Below are 19,605 nucleotides of genomic sequence, written 5' to 3'. Positions count from 1 at the left end.
CATACCATATGTACCTTTCCAAAATACTTTACATAGCTCAGGAGGAGTCCTCCTGGCTAGAGATGCACACACCTAACCACTGAAGAGGGGATACTGAGCAGTAGAAAAGAGTTTCTCTGTCTGCCCCCAAGTCTGAAAGTCTGTACATCTTTAATTTTTGTTGAGTTTTAATTATTTTATTATAAAAACAGTATTTCATTAAAGTCCACAGTTTTTTCATCTTTCTTTATACAGTGATAACATTAAATTAAACCTCATGGTTCAGATTAAGCGCCCCCTGGAAAAGAGGCGATGTGACAGAAATGGGAGAAAGAGGTTAGCGGTTCCATTCAAGGTGAAAGTTCATAAGGAGCAGTCACAAACATACAGAACCCTCCTGTCCATCAGCTGAGAGACACGGCCGACACAGACATCAGCAGCTCATCCATCTAGCCACCCATCTATCCCACGCTCTATAGTGTGTTTGGGGGGGGGGGGGGGGGGTGCACATTCATGGGAGAGGGTGGAGGGAGTGGATTGGAGAGGTATGGTGGTACTCTTGTCCGATCCATCATGGTTCATGTTTCTGGAAGCTTCTATTTTCCAGGATGTGGTGAGTCATCCAGCCAGTAAGATATGCCACCACACCCCACCTCCCTATCAATACTGTTTAAGATTCATATATATCCCTAAACCCCTAACAAAAAAACAAAGTCCAAATAAAAATAGAATAATAACCTCACCCTTATCGCAACCCTACCGGCTGGGAAAAAGTCATTAACAAAAATATATTCTATTTGAACTGATAGCAGTTGCAATGTACTATGTAGAAAAACCGTGAAAAAGAAAAACGTCTGAAAACGCAGGATATGTCGCTATGTTTTTTTGTAGATTGAGAAAAAGTCATAATCATGATGTCAAAGTCATTAGAAATAAAATACTTCTCTGCAAAACGGATACAATCATGACTGATGAGGGGGGGGGGAAAAGAAAAAAAGGAAAAAAGGTCCATAGTATTAACTCACTCTTTAATTTTTCCACCACATTTAAAATCTTAAAAATATTGTAAAAAAGGCAAAGTTCTCAATCCCCAAAAATATCACTTGTGTTACATACTAAGGAAGAATGTTTCCCGGCCCAAAAACCCCACTTACACCTTTTGTACACAATTGGCAAAAATATATAGATATATATATTAACAGCAATAACTTACCATTCGTTTTAATTTATTCATTTATTGACTTGTGGATTTAATGTTGCATCTCCCATAGGAAGGTTCAGTTCAAGTTATTTTCATTTGTACATCAGAAAAATATTTAAATAAAAAATAATTACTTCTAAAACTGCCAGTGAGCCTTCCACCCTCCACCACCCTACTTTCTCAGTCCCAGTTCCTCCAGGACAGTTTCTGAGCGTTGGGGCTTCCAGGTGGAGGACACGAGGCTACATGATGTCTAGACTGTGGTTTATGTTCGTGTTCATGTCCTGGTTGTTCCCTCCCATCATGTCCCCCTGGTTCTGACCATGCAACCCTCCCATCCCACTCAACTGGGACATGAGGGCATTCTGGTCTGACCCAAACTGGCTGGGGTCCACAGAATTACCCTGCTGCTGGGATAACTGTTGTTGTTGTGAGACCACCATGCCCGGATGATGCTGGCCATGGTGCCCGGGGTGGGGTGAACCTGTCTGGGTCTGTGGAGAGATGCGGTGTGGAGAAGGCTGGGGCTGCATGCGTGGGGAAGGGCTCGAGTGGGGGGGCTGGGACTGGGGCCTTGGGGAGGGCTGAGGGGAGCGGACCTGGTTGCTTAGGGAGCCTGGACCCAGACCCTGCCCCTGGAGATGAGGGGACTGTGCCATGGGCTGCTGCGGGCTCATGGGGCTGCTGTGCTGGGCGGGGGAGCCCCCACCCAGGTGCTGTTGCTGCTGCTGGAGAAGCCTCTGGTGCAGGGCTTGCTGGAGCATGGCCTGGGGCTGAGGGGGACCACTGCCTTGCTGGGTGGGCTGGCCCTGGACACCCTGCCCTCCCTGGGGGTGCTGACCAGGTACCCCTCCACCTCCTACCCCAGGCCCTCCATCTGGCCCCTGCATCCCAGCCATGGCATTCTGCTGCTGCTGCTGCTGCTGTTGTTGTTGTTGTTGCTGCTGCTGTTGTTGTTGCTGTTGCATCTGCAGGTGTTGTTGAAGCCTCTGCTGGATGACTGCTGCCACCTGCTGGTGCGACATGGAGCTCGAGTACCCCTGCTGGCCTTGCCCGGGTCCTCCACCTGGCCCTCCCTGCTGGGGTCCTCCCCCCGGTCCTCCTCCAGGCTGAGGATGTCCAGGCTGCTGAGGGGCCATCCCTTGCTGTCCCTGTCCTGCCTGTAGAAATCCCTGCTGGACCTGCTGCTGCTGGAACTGACCATGGTTCCCCATCTGCTGCTGTTGTTGTTGTTGTTGTTGTTGCTGCTGCTGCTGTTGTTGTTGTTGTTGTTGTTGTTGTTGTTGTTGTTGTTGTTGTTGTTGTTGTTGCTGTTGCTGCTGCTGCTGCTGCTGCTGCTGCTGCTGCTGCTGTTGCTGCTGTTGCTGCTGCTGCTGCTGCTGCTGCTGTTGCTGAAGGTGACGTCTCATCAGCAGCTCTCTGAATTGGGGGTTCATGTTGGACATGGGATTGCTTTGCTGGCCTTGCATACCTCCTTGTTGTTGCTGCTGCTGCTGTTGCTGCTGCTGTTGTTGTTGTTGTAATGCTGCCAACTGTTGTTGTTGCTGCTGACTCCCAGGCAGTAAAGGGCGCTGCTGTTGCTGCTGTTGTTGTTGTTGCTGTTGTTGTTGTTGCTGCTGTTGTTGTAACTGTTGTAGCTGGGCCATGGTAGGCATTCCACCTCCTGCAGCTGCAACTCCTCCCTGGGCCATGTTCATCCCTGGTTGTCCTCCTCCTGGGTTCACTTGCATCTGCTGCCCATCCATCCCAACCTGGTTACCCCCTGGTCCTCCTCCTCCTAGCCCAGGCCCAGGCAGGCCTCCCCCAGACCCCTGGAACCTCACCCCGCCTGGACCACCTCCTCCACCGCCAGGAGGAACTGGCCCCCCTGGTCCACCCGGACCTCCCTGGTAACGAGCGGCACGCTGCTTGATGAAGGCTGCCATGAGGAGGGGATTGGAGCGCAGGATGTTAAGGACCTGCTGCTGTTGTTGTGGTGAGGTGGGAGAGCGCAGGGTCCGGAGGAGGTCCTGCAGGGCAGCTTGGGGAAGGTTCCCCGCACCCGCAGCCCCAGCCATGGCCGCCGCTGCCCCTGCCACCCCCCCAGGACCGCCTATCAACCCCATCAGCCCCCCTCTGCCCGCCTGTTGCTGCTGGGGCTGCCCAGGCTGCTGGGGTAGTTGCTGCTGGAGTTGGAGTTGTTGTTGTTGTTGCTGCTGCTGCTGCTGTTGTAGCTGTTGCTGGGCAACCTGCTGCTGCTGCTGCTGCGTCATGTGACCCATCTGTCCCATCATGCCTTGCCTCTGTTGAGGGGGCCATGGCTGCTGCCCTCCCCCTGCCTGCTGTTGAAGCTGCTGTTGGACCTGTGGGGGGAGCTGGCTCTGTGGGCCACCTGGCTGCTGCATGGCTCCTGCTCCACCTAGCCCCATGCTCTGCTGGGGTTCCAGCATGGCCCTGCCAGCTAGCCCCTGCGCCCCCAACATCCCTGGCCCCGGGTGGGGCATGCCCATCGGGGCTTGGGGGTTCTGGTGGTGGGGAGGCATCATGCCTCCACTTTGCGCCTGCCTCTGGAGGGCCTGAGCCTGGGCCTGAGCCATCTGACGCTCGGCCAGACGCTGGATCTTCAGGGCTGTCTCTACCGCTGCCAACGGGGGCCCAGGCTGCTGCCCAGGCTGCCCCGGCATGGAGCCCTGTCCTGGGGCAGGCTGTTGCTGAGGTGGGGTGGCTGGACCCATGCCTGGCTTACCCAGGGACTGGTGGAGTGGGGAGGCCCCCGGAGGTCTGGGAGTGTATGGGGGCAGGGGGCCAGGATGCCCCCCCGGGTGCTGGAGCTGCTGGACTGACTGAACCTGCTGCTGTTGTTGCTGCTGCTGGAGCTGGGGAACCATCTGTTGCTGAGGAGACCCCATCACGCCACTCCCTCCACCTTGCATCTGCTGGAACTGATGGTGAAGGTGGTGCTGAGGGGGCATTCCACCTCCCTGCTGCTGGAGCTGCTGCTGCTGTTGTTTCTGCTGCCCCGGACCCCCACCTACCCCCATCCCCTGCTGGGGCAGGGGGGGCATGTTTCCCTGGGTGGGGGTCTGAGGGGTTGGGGGCTGCGTGCCACCTGAGGTGGGGGTACTGGGACCGGTTGCTCCGTTGTTGCCCGGGGACGGTAGTCCCCCGTTCCCCCCGGGTCCTGGGGGGGCCTGGCCTACCCTCTGCATGCTGGCCATCCTCCTCCTCAGCATCTGGGCCTGCTGGAGGCGGTGCTGCAGCTGCTGCTGCCTCAGCTTGTGCTTGATGTTGAGGCAGAAGGGCACAGGGCACTTGTTCTCCTGGCAGTGCTTGGCGTGGTAACAGCACAGGGCGATCAGCTGCTTGCAGATGGGGCAGCCGCCGTTGGTCTTGCGCTTGCAGCTCTTGGTGTGCTGCACCACGCGCTTCATCTTCTGGCAGGACGGCAGCGAGCAGTTGGCGTTGCGGCACTGGCAGGCGTGGACGAGGGACTGGATGCAGCGCTGGATGCTGAGGCGGCGCGAGTCCCCGGGGCTCTGCATAGAAGAGGCCGACTGGCTGTTGCTCTCGTCGTCCAGGCCCAGGCCCAGCTTCTCCATCTTGTGCTCGTGGCCCTTGGTGTTGTAGCAGGTGCCGCACAGATCATAGTCCTTGGGAGGAGGAGGAAAGTAACGTCAAAAAAATTAGATTCGTTCTGGTGCTTGGAGACACTAAACGACTTATTGGCAACAACAGTTTGTCATATGCTCCCCTCTCCACCATACAGGAGCACCGCAGTCTTCTACTGGTCCCCTCAGCGTAAACCTCACCCACCCCCACCCGCCCTCCCTCCTCACCTCGCAGACGGTGCAGTGGAAGCGCGTCTCCACGTGGTGCTTGCACTCGTTGCAGGTGTAGACGAAGCGGTCCTGGCTCTGGTTGTGCAGCTCCACCAGCATGCACATGGAGCTCCACTTGGAGCGGCGGAGCGACGAGAACTCCAGGTGCTTGTCCCGCGCCAGCGTCAAGAAGGCGTCGCGCCCGTCCATCAGGTCGCACGCCATCATGGGGTCCGGGTCCGTGATGGGGGGCAGAGCGTTGGCCATATGGCCGCCTATCAGCCGAATCACAAAGAACACCTGGAGGGAGGGAGGAGAGGAAAAGGAGGAGAGGAGCATCGAGGTAGGAAAAAGGAGAGATGAAAAAAAAAGTTAATTCTAGTTCCCAATGTGATGCACAGGTGAACAGCAGACGCTGGTGGAAGCTCGGGGCAGGGGGACCCGGGTGTGACCCAGGTGTGACCCACCTCCTTGTGTTTCTCCATGGTGGCGTAGAGCTTCTGGGAGAGGTCGTTGGACACGTTGGGCATCCCCGGCTTCTTCTTATTGGCTCGGCTCAGACTGCTCTTGTTCTTACTGGTCTTTTTGTTATTCTTCTTCTTAGCATTCTTACTGTCACCTTTAGTAGCCTGGTGGAGGGGAGGGGACACACAAAACAAATGAACCTTTGTAGTTAAACTTCCTCATACTGTAGCGCACTCGTAATAGCAGTAGCCTAGCTGACGCAGAGCCGGAGCCTCTAGTCTTACGTCGATGCTCTCATTGGACGTGCTGTTCTCCTCCCTCTTGCGCTCCTCCTCCTCCTGCTCCAGCTCCTTGATGCTCTCCTCCAGCACGTTGGGCCAGAAGTCGCCCTCGAAGTACGGCAGCTCGTTAGCGCTGGTGAGGCGGTCCTCAGTAGCCTGCTTGAAGATGTCCTGGGAGACGAGGAGAAAACAAACATGAGGCAACAAGATAGAAATCATATACATTATCAAATAAGAATTGTATTATTATTATTACTATTACAAAAGTATCAATCTAAAATGCATTTTGTGTTCCCTCAGAAGGGGCCACTGGCTGTGGACTCTTTACCTTGTAGTCATGGACGATGCGCTCAGCTACAGCCTTGTCCAGCATCTTCTTGTACCACTCCTGCAGTCGCTTGGGCTTGGGGATCTTCTGGTCCATGGGGTGGCAGTGGAAGATGTAGTCGTCACCCTCACTGGGTGGACATGCCCAGATGTGGCCCGTGGTGTACCTGAGAACAGACAGCCGAGGGGGCATTAGACCCATCCTAGATTCATCGGTCAGAGATCTTTTTTTCCTTCTTCTTATAAACAAATGGGTAGAACAGAGGGATAGAAGTGTGTGTTCTGGTGTTCTCCTCACCCCAGCCTCTTGACATACTCCAGGTAGCCTATGAGGATCTCATGGTAGACCCCTGTCCTCAGGGACCGGGGCTGGAAGAAGTGCACACTGTCCAGGTAGGATATGTACACTCGTCTACAGCAGGAGACATGGGGGGGAAGAAGCAGGTTAGGTGGCTGAGTCTATTCGATGGATTACATGACTTCATGTAGTGCTGGCTCATTCAACTTTGTCCCGTCCAAGCCACAGTATTAGTTCTGATATCATGACAGAACTACACAGTTGGTGTGCTTGGTCACATGTCCACACGCTGACCTCTGATTGGGCGAGGGGCAGTCCGAGCCGTACTCCTGGACGTGCATGCCGAAGAAACACACGTCTGCTCCGTCGATGTCCTCGAAGGCAAACAGGGCTTTGGTCCTGTAGGGGAACGACTCGCACATCTCCCCGCTGTCCACAAACCTGCACACACACACACACACACAACAACAGACAACAGACAACAGATGAGACTCCTTCACTCCTCTCTGAGTCTCCTCTCTAAAGCCACTTATCTTGCCACATCCAGTTAAGATCATACAAAAAAAAAGGCCTCCTACCTGGATTTCATGCCCGGTTTGACCTCCACAACCTTGTCGGAGACGTGCACCACCCTGATGGTGATCTCCCCAGACTCTGGGTGGTTCTGCCGCTTCAGGTAGTCGTTGACCCGGGTCTCCAGGTAGTAGCCCAGCTTGGTCTGGGGTAACCCTGGTGGGGCGGAGGTGGAGCAGAGAGGAGGTTCAAGAGACATGTGGAAGGTCCTTGGCTAACAGTAGCTGTGTAGATGGGTCCCATAGAAAAGCAGGCTGGCTTTTAGACACTTACGTTTGGAAGCGTACTTGTTCTCTCTCCTCGTCTTGTTGCTCTTCTTTAAGCAGCCGTCGCAGACAAACCTGTTCCATCGGAGAAGGGATTTGGGTGTGAGAGTTGCCACATGATACAGTGGTGTGAATGAGTCGTAACCTGTTCTTGGAGTAACTCGGAGTCAAGACAGACTGACACACACAAAGACTTACCCTTGAGGCCAGATAGTGTCGTGGTGCAGGACACATATCTGGTGCATTTTACGTCCACAATCCAAACAGTCCACAAGCCTGAAGTCAGACAGAGGTAGAGAAAGAGACAGCTCAGGTCACCGAAAAGAGTCATTTACAGTGTTTGCCTACACAGCCAAAAAGGCCATACAGATCTGAATGAGATGAGAGATCAGAGGACGGACTCACAGCTCAGGGTCCAGTGTGTCGTTCTTCTTCTTCTCAAACTGCTCTTTGTTAATCGATCTGGGATGAGACAGTGTCAGGTAAGTATAGAGCAGAAGGTACAGGCTAACGAACAGCATGCTAGTGGCAAACACTGTTCACTGGCAAAGATCCTCATGGAATGATCAGCAAAACATTTTTCCGTTAAAGAAAATGGAGCAGGGAGTTTGACAGTGGAGAGGAAGAGATGAATGGAGGATGAAAAGGGTTTTTTACAGGAGGGGTCAGTACTCACGTCTGCGGCTGGGAGGGGTCATCTCCCAGGGAAACCGTCTCCCCTTGGATCTCGTTGAAACACTTCTCACAGAAGTGGTACCTGTTAGCAAGAAGCCCAAACTTTGGTGAACTACACCGTCCCCCACAGCACAGCCATTCACAGACAGGCATGGGAGGGCAGCCACCAATCAGGGCGGGGCGGGGCAAGCAGGCACACGGACAGCGCAGGACAGCGAGGGGGGAGGATCGTCGTCAGAACAGCCAATCATGATTGAGGATTTGGGACAGGGAGGAAGCGGGAAAGGGGGGAAGGGGGGGGGGGGAGGTGCATGATTGGTTGAGACGAAAGCAAGCCAATGCAGACATCACAAACATTGACACCGGGAGGGGGAAGGGGAGGGCAGACAGGGGCAGGAAAGACGAGACAAACATCCAGGACGACAACACAGAGCAGAGAGGCGAGGCAAAGCACAGATTAGCGTTTGGACACGAGGAGATGAGCATAACCATCTCAGCTACACGGCAGCACCAACTGGGGTGAGGGGGAGGGGCCAGGGGGGAGGGAGACAGATGCAGACACTGAACAGATATGAACGAAAGGCAGAGACTGTCGTTCAATCATTAAGCTCATTTTAAAGTTGGTCCTTTCTTACTGTTTAGTAAGCTGGTGTGAAGAGGGGTAGCCAACAGCCACTAACTGAATATGGAAGGGTTGTTGGGACCGAGTCAGTACTGTTAAGGACAGTAGCATGTAGGGCTTATAGGAAAGGACCAACTGTTAAAATGCCTCAGCGTTAAAGCAGCACATGGATTTCAAAATAGGGAAAATGGAGTTGGGGCGACCCTTTATTCCCATGGAAACAGACATTTGATCAAATCGACATAGTTATACATTCCCGAGTCATACAACCAAATCCCATCACCGTTTCAGAAGCACTACAGTAGGTGTGTGTGTGTGTCCTCGTCATACCTGTTCTGGTAGCTGAAGTAGGCAGCATCTCGGGGTATAGTGCACAGCTGCTTGCCATAGCAGCACAGAGTCTGGGGGGAGAACTCCAACTGCAGGAGGCAAGGAAGGAGAGAAGAACAAAAAGGGGGAAAGAGTGAATGCAGGACTTATAGAAAGACGTTCTACAGAGCTTCATTTATCAATCCAGACTCACTTCATACTCTCAGAACCCGCTTGAGTTTCATTTATCTGACCTGGATGCTTGGGTCAGGTGGCTATAATAGCAGTTATTCTTGTACAAACTCAAATATAGCAGGTAGTTTAAGTGGGGTTATGAAAGCTGTAATGAGATATGGCGGGGGGGGGGGTGACAGGGATGAAGTTAGCTGAGCCTTGCTTCCATATTCAGAGTGGGATAGGAACTAGCAGAACACACAGATACATTATGACACACACATACACCTCTCCTGCAGCAGTAACTCGACTCTGCAAGAGGAGAGCGATCCCTCTCTCTCTCCCCCCCCTCCCTCCCTCTCCCCCATCCCTCGCCCCCCTCCCTCTCATGCCTCGCCCCCCTCCCTCGCTCACCTTCCGTCCGCAACAGTAGCCCATGCCCTGCATGACGGGGTCGATCTCCTGCTCGAACACCTCGGCCAGCTTGGAGCAGTACTTGTAGACGCGCGACGTCTTGCGGTTGTACAGCCAGGCGTTGTTGAACATGAGCCAGATGTCGTCCACGTACTGCCAGGGCTCCTGGTACTGGCCCGTGTCCAGCTTCCTCTTGATGCTGGACAGGTCCATGGGGGTCTTCACGATGTCAAAGTAGTCCTGCGGGGAGGAGAGGAGCACAGGGATGTTTAGATAAAGAGTTTGTGACAGGGAGGGATCCGTCTTCTGTTGGTTATCAATGAATTATTCATCTGAACTATGAATCCTGAGTGATGATGGTCATGACAGTTGAGAGCTGGCTGGAGGACTTACTGGGATGCCCAGGAGATGGGGGTCCACAGGCTGTCTGAAGGGCAGAGACTCTGGATCCTGGCGATACAGAGACTCTAGGGTGGGCATGAGAGCCTGGCGCATCTCCTCCGGCTTAAAGACTGAAGGAGGAGAGAAAGAGGGGGAGAGACGGCAAGATTGAAACTCAATTCCTCTTGATGGCTGTAAGCGTTGCTACAAGGATGGATGTTTACAGATAAAAGATTCTGTACAGGAATGATGGAACAGCTAGAGGAGGTGGTGGTGATAGAAAACAGTTGAACATACTCTTCTTTTTGATCTGGGCACCAGACTGCGCTCCAGACTCAGACCCTTCCTCTTCCTCCTTGGGCTCCTTCTTTATCTCCGGCTTCCTGTCTTCCGTCTTCACCCCCGACAACGAGGTGGTGGACGATGACGTATCCATGGCGTTGCCCTTCCCGCCGTCGCCGGAACACTCCTCGCTCTTGAGCTCGGACTTGATGGGCTTGTCCTCAGCCTTGATGTTGGACAGCTTGCCTCCCTTGGAGCATCCGCCCCCCTCCCCATCTTCGTCCTCCTCGTCTTCCTCATCCTCCTGCTGCTTGACCTCCATCTTGGGCTCCAGGGTGGCGGGGGCTTCGGCCTTGGCCTGCTGGGAGGCGGTGTCGACGCTGCTGACGGAGGCAGGGGTGAGGGCCTGGCTGTCTGCTTGGAACGAGCCCTTCTGAGACAGCTGCGGGGAGAGAAACACAGATTAGAAGGATGCGGATTGGTAATCAAAAGCTAGGCGGTGAAAGAGCTCGTTCCTTAATAATTGATGAAACCATCAACGTGAAAGCCTTTCTATTTGTTTTCTGTTATTAGAACAGACTAATGTGGATGTCCTTTGGTAAGAACACACCATGAGCACTCTTGCCAAAACGGACAGTCACCTGTGGAAACTGTCTAATACCGATTCAGTATTCGCCCCTATGGGATAAATAAAAATTATGTAATATAATAAAATAAACATTATAGAGTGAAGACTCACAGGAGTGCGAGGGAGCTGGGCGGCGTGAGGCGTTGAGGCCATGCCTGGGTGAGATGGAGTGGTTGAACCAGCACCGGACTGCTGTTGCATGGGCTTGTTGGAGCCTGGGCCCTGGCTAAGCTGCTGGGCCTGGGGGGCCGGAGGTGGGGCCAGCTGTGGTGGGTTGGGGGTGTGGGGCTGGGGCGTCTGGGAGCCAGCTAGCCTGGGGGGCGTCTGGTGGGGGGTGGGCGTGCGGCTTCGAGCAGGCGAGGGCGAGCTCTGGCGCATGGCAGCCAGGTGGGCATGGGAATTGGGCTGCTGGGGGGGGATGGACGGGGGGCCTCCACCCACACTCTGAGGGCCGTGGGGCCCCACTGAGGGAACCCCACTGGGGCCTCCCACTGAGCCGGGCTGGGCTAAGGGACTGCTGACTGGGAGGGAGGGAGGAGTGCCAATCTGAGCCTTGACAGAGAGATGGAAGGAGAAAGAATATTTAGTAAATGTTCATTAATAAGTACCTCATCGTTATTGTGTACGTCTATTAGAACTAAATGAATCATTTTACACAAATCGATAGAATTAAGAAGTGCTCACAAATACTTAGCAAAATATGTGTTTTATGTGAACTCACTTGTACCATGCCTCCCTGTGTGCCGGGCTGTGCCATGCCAGGCTGCCCTGTGCCGAGGCTGGGTCCAGCCCCTGGGAACTGGCCCTGGGACATGTACTGGTTCTGGAGCTGGGTCACATTCGGCTGACCTATCCTTGGACCACCCATACCCATCTGAACAGGAAAGGGACGACAGGAAGCTAGTTCATTACATCATAAACACAGCTAGCTACCACTGGCTGCATCAGTGTCTAAGTAGACACCCTTTTCAGAAGTCTCTCTGGACATTGTGTGACTATTACACAGGGTAAATACAAATATGATGGAGATGTGTCTGGATAAGAACAGTTCTGTGTTGCTGACGGAGGAGCAGAGGCTGAACAGTTGGGTCAACACTGACCTGGTTGCCAGGAGGTCCTAGAGGGAGGGGCGGGGTGGCTCTCTGGCCCAAAGGCTGCATCCCCATCTGGTTAAACTGGTTCATCCCTGGAAGACACAAACCCACCACAAGGGTTAACACACGGAGCACAGAACCTCAAAACACGATGTGAATAATGCATCATGACCACATCAGGAGTCCCCTGAGATCTTTGTTACATCACTGAATCCTTGTCTCCGTCCATCCATCTTCTATCCTCTACTTTGTTCCAAGATGGCGTGCCCCCAGCTTTCAATCAATTCCTGCACACACGCACACACACACACACCTGCTGGATTCTGCATCCTGTTGACCATTTGACCAGGTCCAGTGGGCCGTACCAGCGAGGGGTCAGGTAGAGGTCCATCTGTAGGGGTGGGTGGAGAGGAGAGGAATGAGGAAAAGGAGGGGTGAGAATGAAGGAATGCAAGTTGCACAGACTGCTCCTGCATGTACCTGTGTATGTCTGTGTCACACAGCACATATAACCTGACCCATCCATGTGTGTTGGGAGGTTGTGTGTGTGTGCACATGCATGCTTGTACTTCGCGTGTGCATCTTTTGTCCCCTCTGAGGCAGTCAGTGGGGCCTGGCTCCTTGGCGTGTTTCCCCATACACATACTATGAGTGTGTGTGCGCGCATGTGTCAGTCCTGTCCACTCACTAGGCAGCATTCCAGTGGGTACTTGTCCCCTGCCCTGCAGCAGACCCGTAGGGGGCGTGCCAGAGCCAGGCTGCAGACCCGTAAGGGGCGTGCCAGAGCCAGGCTGCAGACCCGTAGAGGGCGTGCCAGAGCCAGGCTGCAGACCCGTAAGGGGCGTGCCAGAGCCAGGCTGCAGACCCGTAGGGGGCGTGCCAGAGCCAGGCTGCAGACTCGTAGAGGGCGTGCCAGAGCCAGGCTGCAGACCCGTAGGGGGCGTGCCAGAGCCAGGCTGCAGACCCGTAGGGGGCGTGCCAGAGCCAGGCTGCAGACCCGTAGGGGGCGTGCCAGAGCCAGGCTGCAGACCCGTAGGGGGCGTGCCAGAGCCAGGCTGGCTGGGAGTCTTACCCTGCTTCTGCAACCGCGTCCTCCTCTTCTCCTCCAGCTCCTTCTGGATCTTGTAGATCTTCTCCGCTAGGAGGTGGTAGTACTCCGCCTGGGGTAGGACACGGATGAAGAGGGGGGGTAGCAGGTGGAAAAAAGGGAGAGGATATGAATGCAAGTGAGACAGGGCTTAGAGGATCAGTCTATGGATTGTCCATGAACCATCTACGGGGGGGATGTCCATGAACCATCTAAAGCACCAGATCACATGAGAGAAAGATTACCCTGCTGTTGGCGGACTCGTACATGTCCCCCTCCACTTTCCGAGCGTAGGCCACAAGGTTCTCCATCCGCCTGTCCTTCAGAGCGGCGGGGTCCGGCGTGGGGAAGATGGCCTGGACACTACACACACACACACACACACACGACATAAGAACATTAGTTACAATTTAAAGATAAAGCAGGGATCATCCAGTTAAATCCCCCTCAGGCTTACAGTTTGTGGACCAGGTGGTTCCGGAGGTCCTGAGTGATGTCCTCATGCCAGGACTTCCTCATGCCAGCACTGGATGGAGGGGTCGCCGTGGGCATGGAGCCAGAGTCGTTCATCAGCCTGGGGAGAAGAGGGTGCATTAGTGGAAATGTTTCTGGTCGGCCCGTGTGTTTTGGATAGGGAATATACAACATGTCCATCTGCTATATGTATGTTGTCTGTGTGTGTGTGTGTGTGTGTGTGTGTGTGTGTGTGTGTGCGCTCCTTACCCCTGTGAGTTCATGTTGAGGTGCAGCATGGTGTCCTGGAGCAGGTTCTGCTGGTTCTGAGAGGGGACCCCCACGGCACCGTTCACTCCCATTGGATTACCCCCTGGACAGACAAGCAGGACAGAGACATGGTATTAGAACATCAAACAGGACACGCAGGCCCTCAAGTACAGATTGTTTGCAGTTGTTAACTTGACCTGAAATGTGAATGAAATGTGCATAGCAGGAGCCATTTTGACATCGTGCCTACTGTGGAATTAACCTGGAAATGGAGGGACATCAGTCTGATGAGGTCAACCACAGTGCTGATGGACTCTCTCAGGCTTAAGAACAGGGGGATAGATGGCTACTTGTTTCTAACAGATCGTCTCGTCTACTAAAATGGGCAGTTGGAAACAGGGAACAAGGTTTTCATGATTCTCTTACCCATGGCGTTAAGGGGCCTCATGCCAGGCTGTCCCTGCAGACCCCCCTGCGCTCCTGGCATGCTGGCCTGCCCGACCTGGGGCTGGACCTGGGTGCCCTGGTAGGTGAGGCCCAGGGCGGCGTAGGCTCGCTCAATGGAGCTGGGATCTATCTGGCTTGGGGGGTTGAGGTTGGGGGCGCTGGGCTGGCCCCCTGGTACGGACCCCCCCAACGAACTACCCAGACCCACACCCGCCGTGCCGAGAAGGGCTGTAGGGGGGGCAGAGGGAGGGAGGAGAGGAGTGTTGGTGACCTTGTACTTGGATGGTGACATTTTAAATGCAGATTTGAATTCATTAAAAATACATCAAATGTTAAACAAACACTGGGTATGTGGTAGCCTTTACAGTACTGTTAAGACATACTACAGAGTAGGGAAACAATTCACTAAACAGGAGAGAACCAAGAGAAGACAGGGACAGAGAGATACGAGAGACAGAAAGAGAGAGAGAGACAGAAAGAGAGAGAGAGAACGAGAGAGAACGAGAGAGAACGAGAGAGAGAGAAAAGAGAGAGAAAAGAGAGAGAAAAGAGAGAGAAAAGAGAGAGAAAAGAGAGAGAAAAGAGAGAGAAAAGAGAGAGAAAAGAGAGAGAAAAGAGAGAGAAAATTTACAGACCTCATTTACAGACAGAAAAAAAGAACCAAAAACAAGACAGAGAGCCAAAGGAAGACATGGGGGAAAAGAGAGACGTCAGAGAGAAAGACACACAAGACGGAGTGGAGAGTGGATAAGTCTGATACAGACACTCACACTGCTGGTTCCTCTTGTCTCCAGCGTTCTTCAGCGGCAGACAGACAGGACAGTCGTGCCGTGTGCAGTTCTTCCAGTGGGAGATGATCTGTCTGGACGAGGCACAGTGAGCCACTGTGGAGGAGAGGGGAAAGAAGACGGATCGTAAGACGGGTATCATGAAGGAACAGAGAGAGGAAAAAAAGGCCTTCTCTCCCAACGATGACCAAACCTGCCCCAGACATGGCACACCCGCTTCACCAACTCACCCTGGCAGGACTTGCCGGCCTGGCAGTGGGTCATGTGGTTGAGGACGTTCTTCATGGTGCGACAGTGTGGCAGGTTACACTGGCGCACCTCCCCGTTGGCCTGCTCCCGCCGCTGGCACTTGTGGGCGTGGAGGAGCAGCACCAGCTGCTGCTGGATCAGCTTGCGCTTCTCCGGGTCGGCTGTGGGGGGCGCCCCGGCGGCGGCGGCTGCTGCGGCGGCGGCTGCAGACACGGAAGGCCCCACGAGGCCGCCCTGGGCGTTGGGGATCATCCCTGGGGCTCCGCCTCCTGGGGCTCCGCCCGGCCCACCCACTCCAGCAGGAGACTGCTGCTGGGAAGCCTGGAGGAGAGAGAGGGAGGAGAAACAAGAGGATGGAGGGATGAGTGGGGTACAAATAAAGAGGGAAAAGGAAGATGGGGAAGTGGACAGTGAAGAGAACGAGACTCATCACAAGCTATTGCGAACAACTCAAACCTTGCCCTTTAAAAACAAATGGCTCGTGTTCTTACCATGGCAGCCATGCCCTGCATGGGCTGGTTCTTTTTGTCCATGCTGAACTGGGCCATACTGTTGGGCATGGAGGCCTTATTCTGGAGCTGAGGGCCCAGCCCTGCCCCACCCATTCCCTGGCCCCCTGGACCTCCGGGACCGTACGGACCTCCATAGGGGCCCCCTGGAGTCCCCATCATATTCATCTGGGAGAGAAAGGGGGGAGCGGATAGGAAAAGGGTGAGGAAAGAGGGAGGCAAGAAGGGTAGAGAATTAGATTTTATTAGAGAAAAACAAGAAGGGGTAAACAATAAGAGAGAGAGAGGGAGGGAAGTAGACGGGGATGAAAATGTAAGAATGCTTCTAGAGATATGAGGCCTGTCATAGGCAGACGACTCCTGTAAACCTGATCACCACAAGATGCATGCCTTCGCTCCTACCAACTGACACCGATTACCATTGCAGTGCAATACACAATCACAGCCTCAGATTGCCACACTATAGTTACTCTTAAACTGAAGAGGAAACCAAAATGCATGCACTTTCAAATCCACACATCTACCATCTATCAAACTGTGTTTAATGTTCCACTAACAGCATGCCATGTAGTTAGACACTAATCCAAGTGTTTAAATCACTTTAATAGCATTTCAGAGGCAACCTTGCTCTACTAAATGAGAAGGACCCCAGGGTATTGTTCACCAACAAAGGCATTATCAAAGTAATATTCTCCTTTTTAGGAAGAGCCTTAAATCATGTCAGATTTGACCAGTTATCTTCTTCCTCTCCCGTCCATTCATAGCAATTAAATTACCCACTTCAAAAAAGACAATGCACTTCATTTCTAATCAATTAAGCAGGTAGCTCTCGGTTCAATTAAATCATTAAAAAGACGTCTCAGAACAGGCAACTCAATTAGCGGGCTGTGCAAAAGCTCAAGATTTAATGTTGACATCTGTGGATAAGAGACCATGGTGATGGGCTTAATTAATCACAGGCTTCCACATGCTTCCCAGCCTGTAGTAATATGTGTGTGTGTGTGTGTGTGTGTGTGTGTACTTGAGCGTGTGTGTGTGTGAGAGAATTAAACAAATGTAAACCAGCAATTACACCCCCTCCCTTCTCTCCAAGGACCTGGGGTTAAATGAGTGCGTTCTTCATCTGCAAATTGCCCCCTCACCTGTCTCCACCACTCTCTTTTCCCCAATAATTTTGGCCTCCTAACCTTCATCCTCCCCATGGATGTTGGTTAATCAAGTCCACACCTTTACATCTCCAGCCCACCTTGGTTCTAGTCATTCATTTCTCATCTCCCCCCCCCCCCCTTAATTCCTACTCCCATTTTTAACTGACCTTTGATGAACTGGGACGTTCACCTCTACCATCTAAAAGGTCTTACCTTGTTCAGTGCTCCAGGCTGCTGTACCCTGAGGCTGGCCTGTCCCCCAGGCCCCTGCTGCTGTTGGAGGGAGTCAGCCAGCATGTTACCGTTGCCCCCAATCCCCTGGTTCCCAAAGCCCATCCTCGGAGAGCCGTTCATCACCTGCCCACCCATCATGCCTTGCTGCTGTGGCTGTCCATTGTTGCCCTTCTGGCCTCCCATCATGGCCCTGTTCATCCCGCCAACCATCCCAGGCCCTCCTACTTGCTGCATCATGGCAGCCTGCTGTTGAGGCGAGAGGTGCTGTTGCTGCTGCTGCTGCTGGCCCATGCCCTGAGGAGAGGCCTTCATGTTCCCCAAGTGGCCCAGAGCAGAGCCTCCTCCTGGGCTGCCCATGGCCGCCTGCTGCCCCTGCTGGCTGGAGGTGGGTGGTGCCCCCGAGCGCAGAAGCTCAGACAGCTGCTTGTGCTTGGCCACAGCATCCTGCCCTCCTCCTGGACCCAGACCCAGGCCCAGTCCTCCTCCTCCTCCTCCAGGCCCCAGACCCCCCCCTCCAGCCAGGCTGGTATGGAGCTGACTCAGGTCCCCTCCATTGACCAGGCCCAGGTCAGAGGAGTTGATGAGCTCATCTGGGAGGTCATGCTCCAAGTCAAAAAGGGAGCCAAAATCTGTACGGAGAAAGAAAATATTAAAATCCAAGAATGAAGGAGGAAAAAAAAACATTTGTGTGTTATCATTACATTTGTATATTGAGGTAAATACTGCCTAAATGCAGACTTTCCAAAATAAAGCAGTTTCAACAATTAGCTGTGTCCATGTCTTACAATGGGTATAAAAAATATAAAACGGCAGATCTAACTCAGACACACCCACCCACAACTTGTCAAGGTAGTCAGCTGACTGGTCATCCCAATTTAAGAGGTGGTTTAACATGCACATGCACACACAGGTTTACACACAGAACACACACAGGCTGGCGGGTGGACCTGTTTCCACAACACCACACTGACAGACAAGTTAATAGACCTACTAAACCCAAGTAATGTCCAGAGATGCGTTTCAGATCATTTAGGAGGAAAGGTTGCATGTATATACCAGGAGCATGCAAGTGCAACAATTTACTGTTATAACAACATACAACAGCCTCACTAAATTTAGTTCAAATCTGTCCCATCAATATACAAATGATTGCTTTGTTTTTGTGTATTAGCAGTAATATTTATATTGGTACAACGAGCTTCAGTAAGATGGGCCAGAAAACTATTTAAAGCGTCAGACTTCTTTAAGGTGCTTTACTTTTAACATTTACTTTTAATGCATATTACTATGCTGTTCGTACAGGTGGAAGCGTTCTCCTAGGTCCTCTGCTATCTTGAGTCTTAAGTCCATTCCTCCGACATCAACCACACGCCATGCACAGAAAACTAACAAAGGCAATTTTAGCACAAAAATAATTCAGGTCCCTGGGCCTGCCGTGCATTTTCAGCAAGCTCCCACACCAGACTGGCTAGCTAAGGTACATATTCCAAGTTATGCAGCAGCTAGCTCTCATACACGCTGACAGTAACTTGACTGTCTCATCTGCAATATTGAATGCGTTTGTATTTAGCTTCCATAACGTTATAGCTGCTGATGCAAGTATCTCACAACATAAACTCAATCTAAAAAGTTTCGAGCTAGCTCAGGTAGCTTGCACTGAATGGCGATGAGGGATCCACCAACACCTCGCTCAAAGTTAGCTACCATCTTATGAACTGTGTACCTGACGAGTAAAATATTAAATGTACAGTATCAAGAGCAGCTTAATCTTTTTTGCAAGTAATTAGTTAAACAAGATAACTTTAGATAGCCAGCTAGCAAGCTAGCCAGCAATCGCAGAAGTAATGGTGATGGAGAGGCCGTCTTTGTCAATCGGGTTTGGCTAGCTACTTTCCTAGCATTAGCAATATACAACAAGCTGGTATAATCTGAGACCATCATTTTCCATAATATTGACCCTAGATACATTTTACATTTGTGTAGTGTTATGAACATTCGGTTGTTTACGATTTTTTTCCACAAATGTAGCTAGCTAACTTAGCTAGTGATCTAATAAATAGTTAGCTAGTTAACTAGATGGCTAGCTACAATGGTGCCCATAAGCAGAACTAGCCATCAATCTAAACCCCGCATTCTAGCAAGTCTGGTTATCCAGCTAGCCAGTACAAGCTAGCCGTGTGTACGAATTCGCGATACATACATTCACTAGCTAGTTAGCACGCTAGTTAGCTAGGCTAGCTACCCACGACCAAAACAGAAGAGTAATCACGCGTCAATTTGGCCTGTCGAATAAAACCTCTGTCACATAAAATAATAAAGCAATGTTATTGAAAAAAAATAATATACACATTTAAAGAAATAGAAAATAATATTAACCATTTCCATCGCTGGCGGAGACGGAAAGTGCCGGAGAGGATAGTTTAGGCCTCTTGGCTGAAGGCGGGCCAGAGTCCAGAACGTTCTCGGCCATATTTTTTCGAATTAAAAATATATACGGTATCCACAACTGCAGACGTTTTCACGTCTTTAAAATTGTATTCCTTTTCGATTCCACAATTGCGACTTTTCCCCCTCCTTTTGGGGGACTAAGGGGGGGAAAGTCCCGTGTAGAAAATACTCCTCTTTCCTGGGTTCGCCTCTCGATTTCAGCTACG

At 52.4% G+C, this 19,605-nt stretch overlaps 1 protein-coding gene across 2 annotated transcripts; it reads right to left on the bottom strand.

Annotated features, from left to right (window-relative positions):
* Positions 1 to 988: 988 nt before the first annotated feature.
* Positions 989 to 19,602, bottom strand: ep300a (E1A binding protein p300 a). Of its 2 annotated transcripts, none has more exons than XM_067244631.1 (30): positions 19,328 to 19,602; positions 16,931 to 17,580; positions 15,552 to 15,737; positions 15,042 to 15,381; positions 14,788 to 14,907; positions 14,003 to 14,251; positions 13,577 to 13,679; positions 13,311 to 13,427; positions 13,099 to 13,216; positions 12,839 to 12,926; positions 12,080 to 12,157; positions 11,773 to 11,858; positions 11,394 to 11,546; positions 10,784 to 11,224; positions 10,060 to 10,486; positions 9,775 to 9,893; positions 9,382 to 9,621; positions 8,815 to 8,903; positions 7,864 to 7,944; positions 7,593 to 7,649; positions 7,386 to 7,463; positions 7,195 to 7,262; positions 6,927 to 7,077; positions 6,643 to 6,789; positions 6,349 to 6,462; positions 6,052 to 6,217; positions 5,727 to 5,894; positions 5,445 to 5,606; positions 4,996 to 5,277; positions 989 to 4,809 (listed from the first exon to the last, which is right to left on the bottom strand). In XM_067244631.1, exons 1-30 carry the CDS (start codon positions 19,419 to 19,421, stop codon positions 1,423 to 1,425), a joined length of 8,559 nt encoding a protein of 2,852 aa, XP_067100732.1. In that variant the 5' UTR covers positions 19,422 to 19,602; the 3' UTR covers positions 989 to 1,422. The 2 variants fall into 2 exon arrangements, with proteins under 2 accessions (XP_067100732.1, XP_067100733.1); XM_067244632.1 differs by having other exon boundaries at positions 14,794 to 14,907.
* Positions 19,603 to 19,605: the final 3 nt, after the last annotated feature.

This window comes from Osmerus mordax, chromosome 10, assembly GCF_038355195.1.
Source record: "Osmerus mordax isolate fOsmMor3 chromosome 10, fOsmMor3.pri, whole genome shotgun sequence".
Lineage (NCBI taxonomy): Eukaryota > Metazoa > Chordata > Actinopteri > Osmeriformes > Osmeridae > Osmerus > Osmerus mordax.
The sequence above is the reverse complement of the archived record's forward strand: the minus strand, read 5'-3'. Positions and strand labels throughout refer to the sequence as shown.